The 15,984-nt window shown below is 54.5% G+C and overlaps 1 protein-coding gene across 2 annotated transcripts; it reads left to right on the forward strand.

Moving 5' to 3' along the window:
* The first annotated feature begins 5,933 nt into the window (after nt 1–5,933).
* Nucleotides 5,934–14,638, forward strand: FHL3 (four and a half LIM domains 3). Of its 2 annotated transcripts, none has more exons than XM_007979322.3 (6): nt 5,934–6,120; nt 11,960–12,135; nt 12,244–12,418; nt 13,267–13,436; nt 13,529–13,715; nt 13,840–14,638. In XM_007979322.3, exons 2-6 carry the CDS (start codon nt 11,980–11,982, stop codon nt 13,992–13,994), a joined length of 843 nt encoding a protein of 280 aa, XP_007977513.1. In that variant the 5' UTR covers nt 5,934–6,120; nt 11,960–11,979; the 3' UTR covers nt 13,995–14,638. The 2 variants fall into 2 exon arrangements, with proteins under 2 accessions (XP_007977513.1, XP_007977514.1); XM_007979323.3 differs by having other exon boundaries at nt 5,942–6,038.
* The last annotated feature ends 1,346 nt before the right edge of the window (nt 14,639–15,984 follow it).

The following is a 15,984-nucleotide window of genomic DNA, read 5'->3' on the forward strand; positions in this document are numbered from 1 at the left end:
AAAACAGTGTTGGGGCTCAGGACACGCCACTCCAAAATATGACTGTGGGAGGCCAGAATATGTCACCCCAAAATATATATTTCTCTGGCTTATTTCTTTCAGCTGGTTATGCTGAGAAACTGCAGACACAAGAGTTGCTCTGAAAAGCTGTCCTTCCTTTTGTAGAAATAAATTTACACCTACAAAGGAAATCTACATTTTTAGTGATGTATCTGTGTCAAGAAGAGGGCTGACAACTATTACTTCCTGAGAAATTTTATCTCCGTAACAGGACATTTCCTCCCCTAACCTTCCCATAATTTGTGTTGCCACCGGCCCCCAGAGGCCCTATGCCACTATTCTTTTCTGTGACTCAGGACATTATATAAACGTCATTCATCTGACCTGTTCATTTCTTGCTCCTCTACAACCGTGTACTGGAAAAAACATTCTATAGAGAGACAAGAGACCTTAAAACCATACCTGGCTCTGCCACTCACTTACAGGTTGTGTGATTTTTGGCAGGTTTCTTGACTTTAATGAGCATCATTTTTCTCAAGCATAAAATGAGGATAACAACAACATGCACTTCTTGCCTCATATTGCTGTCAAGAGCTCACAGTTGAACTGAGGAGTCATATCTGTAAAGAGCATAGAAGGGAATCACCCAGTGACAATAGCTATAAAGTTCCGAGTCCCTCACATCCCCAAGGGAATAGCTGGTTGACGATATGAGAATCAGAGGCAGTACAAGGTAGTGACCCATGAGGTGTGTTCTGATGCCACCCCAGTCAAGGTGAAGTTCGATTCACTGAGCCTCCATCTCCCCATCTGTAAAACTGAGGTAATAATAATACTGTACCCACAGGACTGTTTTGATGATGAAATGAAATATGTTTAAAGTGCTTAATGCTGTTTTTATTCCTTAGCAAGTTCACAATAAAATGGAGTTACTATTGTTATTTTTATTATTACTAAACCTGCTTTTAAGTTTAGGATTGGGCACAGTAGAGCATTCCAGAGGCATTTGGTTTCTTTTCCACCACATGAAACAGGGTGTATAACTGCACCCATTTCTCATGACAGGGGTAACTCTTCTAGTTCAGGAGCTCTAGGGAAATCCTCTCCTTAGTCCCCAGAAATGCCAGTCCAGTCGACCAGTGGGCATGAAAGAGTTGAAAGTATGGGTTTGAACCTTGCCCATTTAGGGCCTCCTGCATTAACAAAATTCCATCTCATGTATCACTTATCATTGGAAGACAAGGCCCTTTATAATCTGCCGGTGCTCACCTTTCCAGCCTCATTTCTATTAAGAAGATGAACTATCAGGCAAGGTGACTAGGTGGCAGCCCCAGCCACTCCTGCCTCTTCCCCTGAAGAAGACACTGGGTGACCAGTATACCCAAGAGAAACTAGCTCTGTACATTAGACAGGGGGACCCTGGTGTCAGCCCTGCCTTTACATCTATCACCTATTGTCTTGTGATTTGAGGCCATGATGTCAAACTCTTTGAGCTTGTCTTACTCTGTCAAATGGTGATGATGATGATGATAATAATAACCACCTCATCTGTTTTTTGTGAGGACAGAAGGAGGTAATGACTACCACATGGCATGGTGCCCTTCACACAGTCAACATTTAACTACATTAATTCTTGCTCTGCCCTTCCCACTTCCCAAGCTCTGTGAAAGTCACTTACTTATTTCACCCTCTCCACCCACAAATGCAATGTCCAGCTTGGAGTCACAAGGAAAGTTTCTAGGCGGCCAGGCACAGTGGCTCATGGTTGTAATCACAGCATATTGGGAGGCTGAGGCGGGCAGATCACTTGAGGTCAGGAGTTCGAGACCAGCCTGGCCAACATGGTGAAACCCCGTCTCCACTAAAAATACAATTTGGAAGAGGTTATCTACAAAGCCTTGAGGCCTTCAAGGGCTCTAGGCAGCCAGTAAGAGTGAGCAATACACCCAGAGAAGAAAGGCTGTGTTCTCACTAGGGGGAAGGAGGGCCTGTGGTTACAGGCGTCAGAGAGTGATTCAGCACCCAGAGGAAACCATGAGAGGCCTGTCAGTAGCCACCCAGGGCCTCCTGTTGAAAAACCTTGCAGAGTGAAAAAACAACAGGGGTGCCCTAAGCATGAGATAAAGAAGTGTGTGTGGGGACCTCTAGGGTGAGTGAGGGACAACAGGATCCGGCTCTCAGGCTCTGCTTCCAGCCCCAGTTCAGACACACCTGTTTCCCAGGGAGGGGGAAGGACAGATAGGGAACAGGAACAGGGAGTCCATGTGGTTGATCCCTGGACTTCCCTGGGGCACGTCCTCTTGGGCCAACGAAAATAGAGTGAGCAGGGAAATGTGAGCCTACTGGGGAGTGGAAATTGAGACAGGGAGACACAGCTTCACTGTGGGAGGCTTGCCCCTAGGCCGGTTTCCCTAGCCCAGGTGGCCCAAGCAGAGAGCTAACTTTCTCTGGCCCCCAGACTCCAAGTCCAAGTAGCTGAACCTTAACATCTGACCATGAAAAGGGGGACTGTCCCCACATACTGACAACCTATTGTGTGCTCTCATCCAATCCTTACAACAATGCTGAGAGGCAGACTTTTCACAGTGAGAAGACTGAGGTTTACAGAGATTGAATGACTACAGATACTAGAGCCTAATGGTGAAGCTCATTTTTGGCATAGGGCGCTACCACTTCTGACTGTCTAGATTTGATTTTTTTTTTTTTTTTTTTTCCGAGACAGAGTCTTGCTCTGTCGCCCAGGCTGGAGTGCAGTGGCGCGATCTTGGCTCACTGTAACCTCCTCCTCCTGGGTTCAAGCGATTCTCCTGCCTCAGCCTCCCAAGTAGCTGGGATTACAGGCGCCCACCACCACGATCAGCTAATTTTGTATTCTTAGTAGAGGCAGGGTTTCACCACGTTGGCCAGGCTGGTCTCAAACTCTTGACTTCGTGATCCGCCTGCCTCAGCCTCCCAAAGTGCTGGGATTACAAGCGTGAGCCACCACGCCCAGTAGATTTGATTTTTTTTTAATAGAGATGGGGGTCTCACTATGTTGCCAGATCTGGTCTTTTTTTTTTTTTTTTTTTTTTTTTTCCAGACAGAGTCTTACTCTGTCATACAGGCTGGAGTGCAGTGGCTCACTGCAAGCTCCGCCTCCCAGGTTCACGCCATCCTCCTGCCTCAGCCTCCTGAATAGCTGGGACTACAGGCGCCCGCTACCACGCCTGGCTAATTTTTTGTATTTTTAGTAGAGACGGGGTTTCACCCTGTTAGCCAGGATGGTCTCGATCTCCTGACCTCGTGATCCGCCTGCCTTGGCCTCCCAAAATCCTGGGATTACAGGTGTGAGCCATCACATCTGGCCCAGATCTGGTCTTAAACTGTTGGGCTTAAGCAATCCTCCTGCCTCAGCCTCCCAAAGTGCTGGGATTACAGACAAGAGCCACCATGCCCAACCAACCATCGGGATTTGTATCCTAGCTTTGCCATTATTACCTGTGCCACCCTTGCCAGGTTACTTAATCTCTCTGTGCCTCCATTTTCTCATCTTTAAAATGAGGATGAAAATATATATTTAGGCCAGGAGTAGTGGCTCATGCCTGTAATCCCAGCACTTTGTGGGGCTGAGGCAAGAGGATCGCTTGAGCTCAGGAGTTCAAGACCAGCCTGGGCAACTTAATAAGACCCCTGCCTCTACAAAAAATTTAAATTAAAATAAATTAGCTGGGTGTGGTGACCCATGCCTGTAGTCCCAGCTACTTGGGAGACTGAGGTAGGAGGATCACTTGAGCCCAGGAGGTTAAGGTTACAGTGAACTGTGATTGCACCGCTGCACTCCAGCCTGGGTGACAGAGCAACACACTGTCTCAAAAACAAATATATATGCACATATATCTAATAAAGTTATTGAATAATCACTTTAATATATGTAAAGTGTTTAGGAGTGGTGCAAAGAAAGAACTCAGTAAGTACTGGCTCTCATTAAGACTATTTAGGAGAGATTAGAGCCATGCATCAAGAACAGAGATTTCAATACTCTGCCTTTTATCAGGCCCCTTCTATACTCACTCATTTCCCCTTGCTTTCTCAAGGCTCCGCACCTTTGTGCTCCCGTCCCCCAGAGCTGACCTCCTCTTGGTACCCACTCCACCAAGGCTGAGTAGTCTTCACTGCATTCCCCTGGGCTGGGAGTCCCTTACACCTGCCAGATACATCCCAGGGAGGCCGGGCATGGTGGCTCACGCCTGTGGTCCCAGCACTTTGGGAGGCTGGGGCAGGCAGATCACATCACGAGGTCAGGATATTGAGACCAGCCTGGCCAATATGGTGAAACCCCGTCTCTACTAAAAATACAAAAAAATTAGCTGGGTGTGATGGTGCGTGCCTGCAGTCCCAGCTACTCGGGAGGCTGAGGCAGAAGAATTGCTTGAACCTGGGAGATGGAGGTTGTAGTGAGCCGAGATTGCACCACTGCACTCCGGCCTGGGTGACAGAGCAAGTCTCTGTCTCAAAAAAAAGAAAAAGAAAAAAAAAAATCCCAGAGAAAGGCCCCATCCATGGGCTGAATGCTCACTGCCTGGACTCCAGATAACAGGTGCCTGTGATACAAACCAAGGATGTTAGACGGGCATACATACTGAAGCAGTGTCTGCTATCCATTCATTCATCAGATGTTTATTATGTGCCGGATATTGAAGTAAGTACTGAGAAGGCTGTGGGGAACAAAACGGAGCCCTGCCTTCATGGCTCTTACCATTTAGGCAACAACAGCAATAATAAACAAGCAAGGATTTAATTTTGAAAGGAAACCAGGCCTGGAGGGTGACTTGGGACCCAGGAACCCAGGCATGACGCAGAGATGGGAGGGAAAGGTTCTCAGGAGCCCCAGCCTAGGAGGGTGTTAGTTCCTCTGTGAGAGCTCCGCTGCACCCAGCCTGGGGTGTGGGGAGGCCTCTGTGGGCACCTGAATCTTCACTCTAGACGCTAAGGTTATTCCAGGGTTGGTTTGTTGTCTCTTGTTTCCACTAACAGCACAGTAGAGCCTCCTGCCTCCCTCCCTCCCCCACCCCTTCCAGACCGAGGCTATTTATTCCTAGTGACAAGCCTGAGGATCCCAGGGGGGGTGGCCTCAAGGACCTGGAGGGGCCCCGTGTCCCTAGCAGGCGCCAGTCCTCCCTCACGGACACAGGGAGGAAGCCAGAGGTTCAGACACTGCAGAGGTCCCCTCCCCTCTCCTCCACCACCCCTGCGGTGCCCCATCCTCTCACACTCCTCACACCCCACCCTAGAAGCCCAAAGATCATGGGGCCAAGGATTAGGGTCTCTCCTGGGCCTCAAAGGTCAAAACTATTCCTGGGCACTGCGGAAACCCAGGCAAGGCAGGACTTAGCGTCAGGAGGCCACTGGAGGCGGGGAGGTGGTTACCCCTGTTTTTGCTACTCAAAGTTGTGGAATAAAACCCTTTGGAGGTCAAGGCCCTGTGGTGGGGAGGGGTCCTCTCTTCGCCCCATGTTTTCAGAGAACACATTGGTGCCCGCTGACAGGCTCATGACAGTAGAGTCAAAACCTCCTCCTCCAGGCTGGATTAAGGCCAGGTTGAGTGTCACCCCTAAGGGTAAGGTGAGGGGGTGGGGGAATCCGAGGAGGCCACAGGACTCTTCCCCAATGGACCATGGTCTGTGGGGTCTGATGTCCCCGGCCTGAGATGGAATACAACAGTCTCCCTCTGGCAGCTGGGGATGGGGGTGGGAGGGGAGGAGAGCAGAGGCTGCGGGGAGGGGACAGGGGCGGGGTCCCGGCCGCCTGAAGGTTGGGAGAGCCAGGTTAGGCCGGGCAGGAGGAGGGGGCCGGGCCCGCTGGCGGCCGAAAGGGAGGTGGGGGCGGGGTCTGGCCCCCGCGGCGGGCTGGGGGGCCGGGGGCGGGGTCCGGGCGGGGCGGGCCCGCGCTCACTTCCTCGGGGAGGGTTTGGGGCCGCGCTCCCACTCGCCCACACGGTCCGTCTGCAGTCGGCAGCCTCGCCGGCAGCTCGCTCGGCCCCCGCTTGGCCCGGCCCGCAGGTAGGAGCCGCCGAGGGACGAGGCGCCCGGTTCCCGGCCCCGCCCGCGCCGCGCGCTCCCCGCTCCCGCCGCCCGCTTCGAGGTGAGCGCCCCGCTGACCCCGGCTCCCAGCCCCGGCGGTCCGCCCCCGCGCCCAGGCCGGGGAGCGAAAGGACTCGCGGAGGGCTGAGGCCAGCCGCGGCCCCGGCCCCCTGTACCCGCCGGGCTCTGGCCACAGGTGCCCGGGGCACGCCGAGCCCGGGAGAGCGCCCGCCGGGACTGGACCCCTCCAAGCTGCCGGGCGGGGCGGGGCGGGGCGGGGGCGGGGGCGGCAGCGAGAGTTGGGCGGGGGAGGGGGCTAAGTTTGAAATAGAAAAGCCGGAGACAGACCGACCAGAAGCGCTGGAGAAACTGAGGTTCTCGCAAAGCCCAGTGGAGCGAGAGACCAAGACAGGCAGGGACTCGAGGCACAGGAGGCTACCGAGACCATTGAAACAAGGACACACCGGGCGTACAGAGTTACCGGTGGACAGACCCGAGACATGGGGGCCGTCCCAGGCTTTCTGGAGCATTTTCAGAAAACATACGTGGGACCCCAGCGAACACATTCCCTGGGGCCCTTCCCCAGGCCTTGGAGGTGCCCTGAGGCTGGGGCGTCATTGGCCTCAGGCTGAATTTGCTCTCTGAGGCCTGCAGAGACACTCAGAGACTAGAGACAGAGACACTCAGGCGTGCAGAGGTGGCGAAAGAGACTTGGATGCAGAGACAGAGAAAGGGAGGTGGTGGGGATTGAGACATTCAGCCATGTAGACAAGAAGAGACCAAGACTTGAGATCCACAGAGGCATGGGCCGCCGGTGGACAGCCAGTCAACATACAGAGCCGTCCAAAACCTAAAGACAGAAGCTGAAGTGTGCCCAGACACAGAGATGCTGAGTGAAGCAGAGACAGACACCAGAGACTGAGACTTAGTGGGGGCAGAGAGACCTAGGTGGGCTGACAGCTTCCAGGACAGCCCCTGACTTACCCAGACCTGAACCACTGGGAAGTGAGGCTGTGGGGAAACAAACTCTGAGCCCACCGATCCCCCATGAGGCAGAGGCCCTGAGACAGTAAGTTTGAGATCAAGAAGAACCCCGTGGACACACACAGCCACCAAGACAGCCCCAACTTATTTTTAAACTCAAATCTTGGACAGGCTGCCTCTGCCTTGGGGGACCCAGGGTGAATGAACTGTTCCCCTCCTGTCCCCAGAGCAGCTGCGGGATCCTGGTCTCCAGCCCCCTTCCCTAGACTTATCTGACTTCCAGGTCCCATGGGGGAGAGCAGAGCTTGGGGTTGGTGCCCGGTAGCAGAGGGTGAGGGTTGAGGGAGTTGGATTTCTCCCCTTAAGTCTCCTGTCAGCTTCTAGAAGGTGGGGGAGGGGTCTGTTCTGATCCTGACTCACAGCTGTGGGACCTGGCCAGGGTCCTCCTGGATAGTGGGCATGTTGGGGGTGGGGGACAGAAGAGTTGAATGGTTGGCATGGGGCTTTGGAAAGGCTTTTGGGTGCCTTCCAATCACAGGGCTGGCAGCTGGGGAGAAGAGCCAGGCTCTGGTGCATCTCCTGTCCCCCTGCCCTTAAAAGCTGATCATCCCCTTCATCACCAGGGCAGCATTTTTAGGGAGATGGAAGAGCTCTGGCCTGGGAGGCAGGGGACCTGGGTCCTGATAACTGCGTGACCTTGGGCATAAGCCTGCTCTATTCCTGCCTCCTTGTGCTCATCTGTAAAATGGGGATGATACTCTGTCCTGCCTGCCTTTTGTGAGATCTAATGAGATGGTGGTGGGCATGGACTTTGTGAGTGGCAAAGCAGCATGCAGGTGTCTACACCTGTGGACCTGTGTGGGAGATCTCAAGAATTATGCTTACTAGAGTCAGGCTGAGCAGGCTGGAGCGACCACTGCCCCCACTGGTGTCCTCAGCAAGCCCCATGGGCCTGGGGCCTCCTATTCTCTCCCTGGGCCTACGCTGAGAATGTCCAGGTCAAATTTCAGACAAGGCTGGGCACAGTGGCTCACGCCTGTAATCCCAGCACTTTGGAAGGCTGAGGCCAGAGGATCACCAGGAGTTCAAGACCAGCCTGGACAACATAGTGAGAACCCCATCTCTACAAAAAACAGAAAAACCTAGCTGGGCATGGTGGCACGTGGCTGTAGTCCCAACTACTCTGGAGGCTGAGGCAGGTGGCTTGCTTGAGCCCAGAGTAGGTTTTTTTTGTTTTTTTTTTTTTTTTTTTTGAGATAGAGTTTTGCTGTTGTAACCCAGGATGGAGTGCAATGACATGATCTTAGCTTACTGCAGCCTTCACTTCCTTGGTTCAAGCGATTCTTCTGCCTCAGCCTCCTGAGTAGCTGGGATTACAGGCGCCTGCCACCATGCCCAGTTAATTTTTGTATTTTTAGCAGAGGTGGGTTTTCGCCATGTTGGCCAGGCTGGTCTTGAACTCCTGACCTCAGGTGATCTACCTGCCTTAGCCTCCCAAAGTGCTGGGATTACAGGCGTGAGCCACCTCGCCTGGCTGAGCCCAGAAGTTTGAGGCTGCCGTGAGCCTTGATCGTGCCACTGCACTGCAGCCTTGGCAACAGAGTGAGACCCCAACTCATAACAAAAAAAAAAAACAAAAAGGCCGAGCCGACACCAGCCTGGCCAACATGGCAAAACTCCGTCTCTACTAAAAATACAAAAATGTTTAAGCTGGGTGTGGTGGTGCCCTCCTGTAATCCCAGCTACTCAGGAGGCTGAGGCAGAAGAATCGCTTCAACCCAGGAGGCGGAAATTGCAGTGAGCTGAGATGGAGTTACTGCACTCCAGTCTGGGTGACAGAGTGAGACCCTGTCTCAAAAAAAAAAAAAAATCTGAGCTGGCATGGTGGCTCACGCCTGTAATCCCAGCACTTTGGGAACCCAAGGCAAGAGGATAGCTTGAGCCCAGGAGTTTGAGACCAGCCAGTCCAGGCAGGGTGCGGTGGCTCGTGCCTATAATCCCAACACTTTGGGAGGCTGAGGCGGGCAATCATGAGGTCAGGAGTTCGAGACCATCCTGGCTAACACGGTGAAACCCCATGTCTACTAAACACACAAAAAATTAGCCAGGCATGTTGGCACACACCTGTAGTCCCAGCTACTCAGGAAGCTGAGGCAGGAGAATCACTTGAACCCGGGAGGCAGAGGTTGCAGACAGCCGAGATTGTGCCACTGCACTCCAGCCTGGGCAAGAGAGCGAGACTCTATCTCAAAAAAAAAAAAAAAAATTCCAATCCAGCTCCTTGACCTAGACCTGCCTGTGAAACTACTATCTGGCCCCAGTATGAGTGAGGGCGCTACTAGTAAAATAATAGCTAGTATTTTCTGAGTATTTATTATCTGCCAGGTGCTTTACAAGTATCATTACATTTAAGCCTGACAACAACCTTAGGAGGTAAGAAGTAGTGGTATCTCATTTAGTTAGATGGGAAAACAAGCTTAGGGAGCTTAAGTGACTTGTGCAAGATCAGCCAGTAAGTGTAGAAGCCAGGATACAAACCTTGTAGCTTGAGCGGCTTCATACACCATAGCCAGTTACACAGCCATTCTGAGCTCCAGGAGGTTCACTGGGAGGTGCCTTGTGAGGGGGGATTGTTGGAGGTGCAGGGGTTGTGAGCCATCTGTAGAGGAACAGTCTCCCCGAAACCCCGCCCCACTGCCAGTCAGGAAGGAATACAAGACTGGCTCCCTTCAGTCTCCTCAGTCGCCAGCCTTGCCAGGGAAAAGGGCGGGGAGAGGGGTATGGGCAGAGACAGGTGGGCCTTGTTGGTGCCCTTTACTCTGTCCTCACCAGAGTCCAGCTGGATAGACTAGGGCATTGGGGGATTCTGGGAAGGAAATAGAAGCGATGCCCATACCCTATTTGGGTTGCCCTGGTTTCTGAGTGCTGACTGTCTCTCAGGGGGTGGACCCAAGGCTAGCCTGGGCCTGAGAAGGTGGCAGCTGCAGTGGGCCAAGCCAAGAAGGAAGGAAGAGGCCCAGGCACCCCCCGTGGACGCATTCCACCTGTGTGGCCCCCTGCTGCCCCGTGGCTGACAGCCCAGGCAATCCTCAGATGTTGGGCCAGAGGAAACCTGGGCCTGAGTGGCAGGAAGGGGACTGAGAAAGAAGAGTATCTTCTCTACCCTTCACCATAGCCCCCAGCCCAGGAGTTCCAGCTCTAAAGACCCTGGCCCCTGGTGGCCTCATACCCTGGCCTGGAGTGGGAGCTGGCTGTTCTCCCATTGCACAGAGGCTTGATGTATGGAGAGTCAGGCCTCCAAGCTGGGGGCGTCTGCTGGTGCCTGGAGTCTGAACTTCAAGCCAGAGCAGCGCTTTTTGTCAAGAATTTCGCACTGGGGGTGGATGAGAAAAGGAGGACTTTTCCTTCAGCTTGAGCCAGGGCAGGCCCTGGCGACTGCCAGCACTGGGGCCTTGTGGGAGAGTGGGTTGGTGGATTCCTTTGTGTGTCACTGTAACATCCCCGGGCTCATCCACAGCTGTGAGAACATCTTCCTATGGGTCCTGGTGGTTCCTCTCCACTAGCCCAGTATCCCAGCCCTTAGCGAGCAGGCTTCATGATAGAGGAGAGCAGGGGTGGGAGCTCTGACTTTGGGGCTAGTGACTGGAATCAGGGGCAGCAGAAAGGTTTGGGAACCCCACTTCCCTACTGCTCTACTCCCCAGGCTCCTGTTCCAGAGGCAGCTGTGTGGATGACCTCATCCCACAAACATGCTTTGTTCCTGAGAAAATGGAAAGTGTCTGAGGTTTGGTCGGGGGCTGGGTGTCTCCAGCAGCAGCTCTCAGGGCTCCCTCTTGTCCTACTCCCCACCCAAGATGGGGCCTGACTGGGGAGAAAATGTCTTCACTGGCTCTTGCTGTCTCTGCTTTCAGCTCCCGAGTCTGAAACCCTGAGAAATTAGAAAAGGTGGGAGAGACCTTCTCTCCCAGAGGCAGTGGGAGGGAAATCATGACCCCAGGGGATGGAAAGATACTGGGGTTTTGCCAGATGCTAGCAGGAGGTGGCAGGGGGACACACTGCACTCTCAGTCTGTCTCCAGTTCCCCTCTGCCTCCCCCGACACTTCATTTTCCTTTTTTCTCCCCATTGCTGGCAAAACCTGACATCTGGCCATCTGTGCCGCCACAGCTGCTGCAGATGTTGCAGGCCAAGGCTGTCCAAGCCAGTGTGACCAGAGACACAGTGGGGGTAGGGGGATGAGGGCAGAGGGTCTAGCTGGGGAAGCCTGGCTGTGTCCAACTTGCAGGATTTCCTTCCTGCTTGAGCCTCTTTGGCTGATGCCCCGGGAGGGAAGGCCCAACCTCTCACACTGGCCTCCTCCACCATTCATCAGTCCAGCACCTCTCTAGCATTCCACTGTTTTCTGGATCAGGAGGGGCTAGGAACAGCCCATTCCCATCTCTAAGTTCCGTACTCCAGAGCTCTGGGTAAGGGTTCCTTGATCCATATTCCTAAAGTCCCGAGTTAGGAGAGGGTGGGAGTACTATTCATCTGGAGTAGAGTCGGGTGGCTCCCTGCCCCTGCTTCTCCCACGCTGGGGACAGTCGGGACAGTGGAGGCTAAATGCTGGCTGAGGCAGGAAATGAGTCACCGACCCAGGAAAAGCCCCCTCCCCCTAGATCTGCTAGGGCCTAGATAAGAAAACAACTTCTGCTTCCTGGTTTTTTTTCTGACCTCTTCCTACCCCCAGTTAAATACAGAAAGAAACATGCGGGACTCCTGGTTTCCCGGAAGCACCCCTTCCCCATCGCCACCTACCCTGAACTGGCATTTCCTATGCCGGGTCTGTTTCTGTGTTTTGAATGCAGAGGCCTATTTGCCAGGAGCCAAGCCACAGCCTCTCTGTGTGACCCCAGTTCCACCTTGTGCTCCTAACAGGGTTCTCTCTCCTTGCCACGATGAGCGAGTCATTTGACTGTGCAAAATGCAGCGAGTCCCTGTATGGACGCAAGTACATCCAGACAGACAGCGGCCCCTACTGTGTGCCCTGCTATGACAATACCTTTGCCAACACCTGCGCCGAGTGCCAGCAGCTTATCGGGCATGACTCGAGGGTAAGGAGAGGGCCAGGCCAGGCAGGAGGTGGGTGGTGACCAGTGGAAGGAGGCAAAGGATGGATCCACCAGGCCTGGGTGCCAGTGCCCCCGCTGTGTTCCCCACAGGAGCTGTTCTATGAAGACCGCCATTTCCACGAGGGCTGCTTCCGCTGCTGCCGCTGCCAGCGCTCACTAGCCGATGAACCCTTCACCTGCCAGGACAGTGAGCTGCTCTGCAATGACTGCTACTGCAGTGCATTTTCCTCGCAGTGCTCCGCCTGTGGGGAAACTGTCATGCCTGGTATGTCCTCAGGGGCTCATCTTGTGTGAGAACTGGCATGCCTGGCATCTGCGTAGGGTCTTTGCACGTGTCTGTCTGATACACGGAGACTTGGTCTGTGTAAAGACCTGCACACACAGCATGTTTCTGGAAATTTAGTATATGCAGGATCTGTTTGCCTGGTATACTGGGGGTTACTATGTGCAGGCAGATTGACACATGTGATACATACTTGGGGGCTTAGCATGTGTGAATATCTGCATGTTTAGTACATGTAGGAACTAGAGGTGTGCTGAGACTGTCATGCTTGTTGCATTGGGTCTTAGTGTGTGCAGAGTCAGATAAACAGAGGGCTTAACATGTGTGGGGACCTGCATGCCTAATAGAAATGTTGGGACTTAGCACCTATGGAGAATGGCGTGCCGAGGAGATGCGAGGGCTTAGCATGTACTGAACCCGTCATGCCGAGGGCATTAGGACTTTGTGTGGGCAGATACTTACTTGCCTGGTACATGTGGGGTCCTGTGTGAGTGCTGAAATCATCACATCTGTTATATGAGGGCTTAGCTCATAGTGAGACTTCATGACTGTTACATGGAGGCTCAATATGTGCTGAAATTGTCATCTCTGGGACATATGGGGGCTTAACATATGCCAAAATCCTCGTGTCTAGCTGGGTCATCATGTCCGGTGTCTGGGGAGAGGTTAGCATGTATAATGTACATGGGGCAGGGGGGTTCTTGCTGCATGTGCACTGGACACCACCCTGCTCAGGCTGAGAGAGGAGTGGAGACTCCCGGGGAAGTTACAGAGGGTGGCCCTCAGGAGCATGGGACACAGCCTCTAAATGGGACCCCTGTTCCCCACAGGGTCCCGGAAGCTGGAGTACGGAGGCCAGACATGGCATGAGCACTGCTTCCTGTGCAGTGGCTGTGAGCAGCCGCTGGGCTCCCGTTCCTTTGTGCCCGACAAGGGTGCTCACTACTGCGTGCCCTGCTATGAGAACAAGTTTGCTCCTCGCTGCGCCCGCTGCAGCAAGGTGGGGGCTGGGCCAGCCAGGTGGGGGTGAGTAAGGCCTGTCGTGGGGTGGGAATCCCCACTCATACCTACTAATGAATGCTGCCCCCACAGACGCTGACACAGGGTGGAGTGACATACCGTGATCAGCCCTGGCATCGAGAATGTCTGGTCTGTACCGGCTGCCAGACGCCCCTGGCAGGGCAGCAGTTCACCTCCCGGGATGAAGATCCCTACTGTGTGGCCTGTTTTGGAGAACTCTTTGCACCTAAGTGCAGCAGCTGCAAGCGCCCCATCGTAGGTGGGACAAGGGTCAAAGAACGGAGTGGGTAGGGTGCAGGCAAGGGAGTGGGATGTGGTATTGGGTGAAGTTGAGGGCCGGACCATCCCTAGATCTGCAGAGCTAACTTCCAGCCTCCCTCCAGGACTCGGTGGAGGCAAGTATGTGTCCTTTGAAGACCGACACTGGCACCACAACTGCTTCTCCTGCGCCCGCTGCTCTACCTCCCTGGTGGGCCAAGGCTTCGTGCCGGATGGAGACCAAGTGCTCTGCCAGGGCTGTAGCCAGGCAGGGCCCTGAGCCAGGCTCCTGGACCCAGGCTTTCCCATACCACGGGCCCAGGACTGTAGCTCCTTTTCTAAACCACCTCTGGGACTTAGCCCCACCCCCCAACCAAAAAAATGGGTCGCCCTCTGGGCTCCAGGATTGTTTCCCCACTCCAGCATCCCCAAACTGGTACTCCCTAACCCAGGCCCCCAAACCTGGACTCTTATAGAGCCTCCATGAGTCAAGCCCCCTCCCCACACCTGGACTCCAGAACTCACCCTCTCCCCTGCAGTCTGGGTTCCCAGACTGAGTCCTCTCCCCAAATCAGGGCTCTAGACCCCAGCCCTCCAAACCTGGACTCTGGGACTTAGGCCCCCTTAAATCTAGACTTCTCTTTATAGGTTTTAGGTCTCCTATGGGTGCCTGAGAAGTCCTCAAAAGTGGACTGTTCTCAAGCTTGACCTGCCCCACCCCATCCCCCGGGGCTGAGGCTGTGGGGACAGTGATCAGGGGCCCACTGATTAGGGGGCCCTAGGGTACAGGGTGCTGCCCAGCTGGTGGCCACCGAGTGTCTTCTCATTTTATTTCAGCTCCATTTTGCCCATAGATGGGCAGAGGGGTGAGATTGGCTCACCCCCCTTCCAGATTCTGCAATAAAGCGGTGTGAGGAAGCAGGGGCCTCCGTGTGTGTGTGTGTGTGTGTGTGTGTGTGTGTGTGTGTGTGTGCAGGGTATAAAGGGGAAGGAAGGGTTTTTGTAGACTGGGAGGCTCAGAATCTCTTCTAGACCTCGTCCTTGCAGGGCGGGGTGGAGGGGGGCCGGGCCGCGGGGTGGGAAGTCTCTCCCCATGAAGGGGATCCCCGCCACGGCTACCGTCCCTCTGGAGCTCGGCCTGCCTCCCTGCTGGCAGAGGGCTTTTTCCTCCATGCAGGGAAGGGAGGGGTTTGGGGGAGGTTCCAGACGAAAGCGAGGGTGGCGGTGGGGTGCCTTAATTGGCTGGTACCAATAGTCCCCTCCGCCAACAGCCCTTCCCAAAGCCCGCAGAGCAAGGACCCGGTTCCGATCCCCAGTCTGGGCCTAGACCCTCTCAGCCCCCTTCCCCCTCTTCCCAAGGATTAACGAGGGCGGCCCGGGATCCGCTCGCGACCGCACGTTTTTTGCCAAAAAAGGCAAGGATGCAGCTGCACACGCCGCGGGAACATCTGGATCCGATTCCCGGCATGAATGGGTCACGCCCCGTCCCTCTCCCCCCCGCCCCCCCCTCCCCCCCCCCCCGCCAACAGTGATTCAAGTCAAGGGTGGAGGCGGGAATGAGCAAGGGGGGCTGTCCCCCAAAGTGGGGAGATGGGCGGGGCGACGCTCCCCTCGCCCGGCGTCCGATGCCCCTTGTGCCAGACCCTGGCGGCCGCGGTCTGGGCCTGGCGGTCCGGCTCTTCGGGCAGGTACGCGCACACAGTGGCGCCCACAGCTGCCTGCGGCGGGGCCCGGCCCTGGGCAGGCGGACCCTCGGCGCCCTGGAGTAGGGGGGCCCCTCCGGCCCGGCGGAAACCGCGAGATTGTATCGCGTATTAAATCCTCCCCGAAGTCCTGTGGGCGGGCATTATTACTGCCATTACACAGAGGTGGAGACGCGCGCAGTCAGCTGCTCCAAGTCACATAGGTAGTCACTGGTAGATCCTGGGCTCCAATCGCTTTCTGAAGCCGTGGTTGACATTTTCCTTTTTCTTTCTTTTTTTTTTTTTTTTTAATTTTACTTTAAGTTCCAGGACACGTGTGCACAACGTGCAGGTTGGTTAGATAGGTATACGTCTGCACGGTGGTTTGCTGCACCTATTGACCCGCCCTCTAAGTTCCCTCCCCGACATTTTCTTTTTTTTTTTTTTTTTGAGACGGAGTTTCTCACTTGTCACCTAGGCTGGAGTGCAGTGGCGCGATCTCGGCTCACCGCAACGTCCGTCTCCCAGGTTCAAGTAATTCTCCTGCCTCAGCCTCCCTAGTGGCTGGGTTTACAGGCATGTGACACC

This window comes from Chlorocebus sabaeus, chromosome 20, assembly GCF_047675955.1.
Source record: "Chlorocebus sabaeus isolate Y175 chromosome 20, mChlSab1.0.hap1, whole genome shotgun sequence".
Lineage (NCBI taxonomy): Eukaryota > Metazoa > Chordata > Mammalia > Primates > Cercopithecidae > Chlorocebus > Chlorocebus sabaeus.

Excerpts from the sequence above, each read along its gene's own strand:
- FHL3 (XM_007979322.3), top strand. The coding sequence starts at position 11,980 with ATGAGCGAGTCATTTGACTGTGCAAAATGCAGCGAGTCCCTGTATGGA. Across the intron at positions 12,136-12,243 it reads TTATCGGGCATGACTCGAGG|GAGCTGTTCTATGAAGACCG; the intron begins GTAAGGAGAGGG and ends TGTTCCCCACAG. Across the intron at positions 13,716-13,839 it reads CTGCAAGCGCCCCATCGTAG|GACTCGGTGGAGGCAAGTAT; the intron begins GTGGGACAAGGG and ends GCCTCCCTCCAG.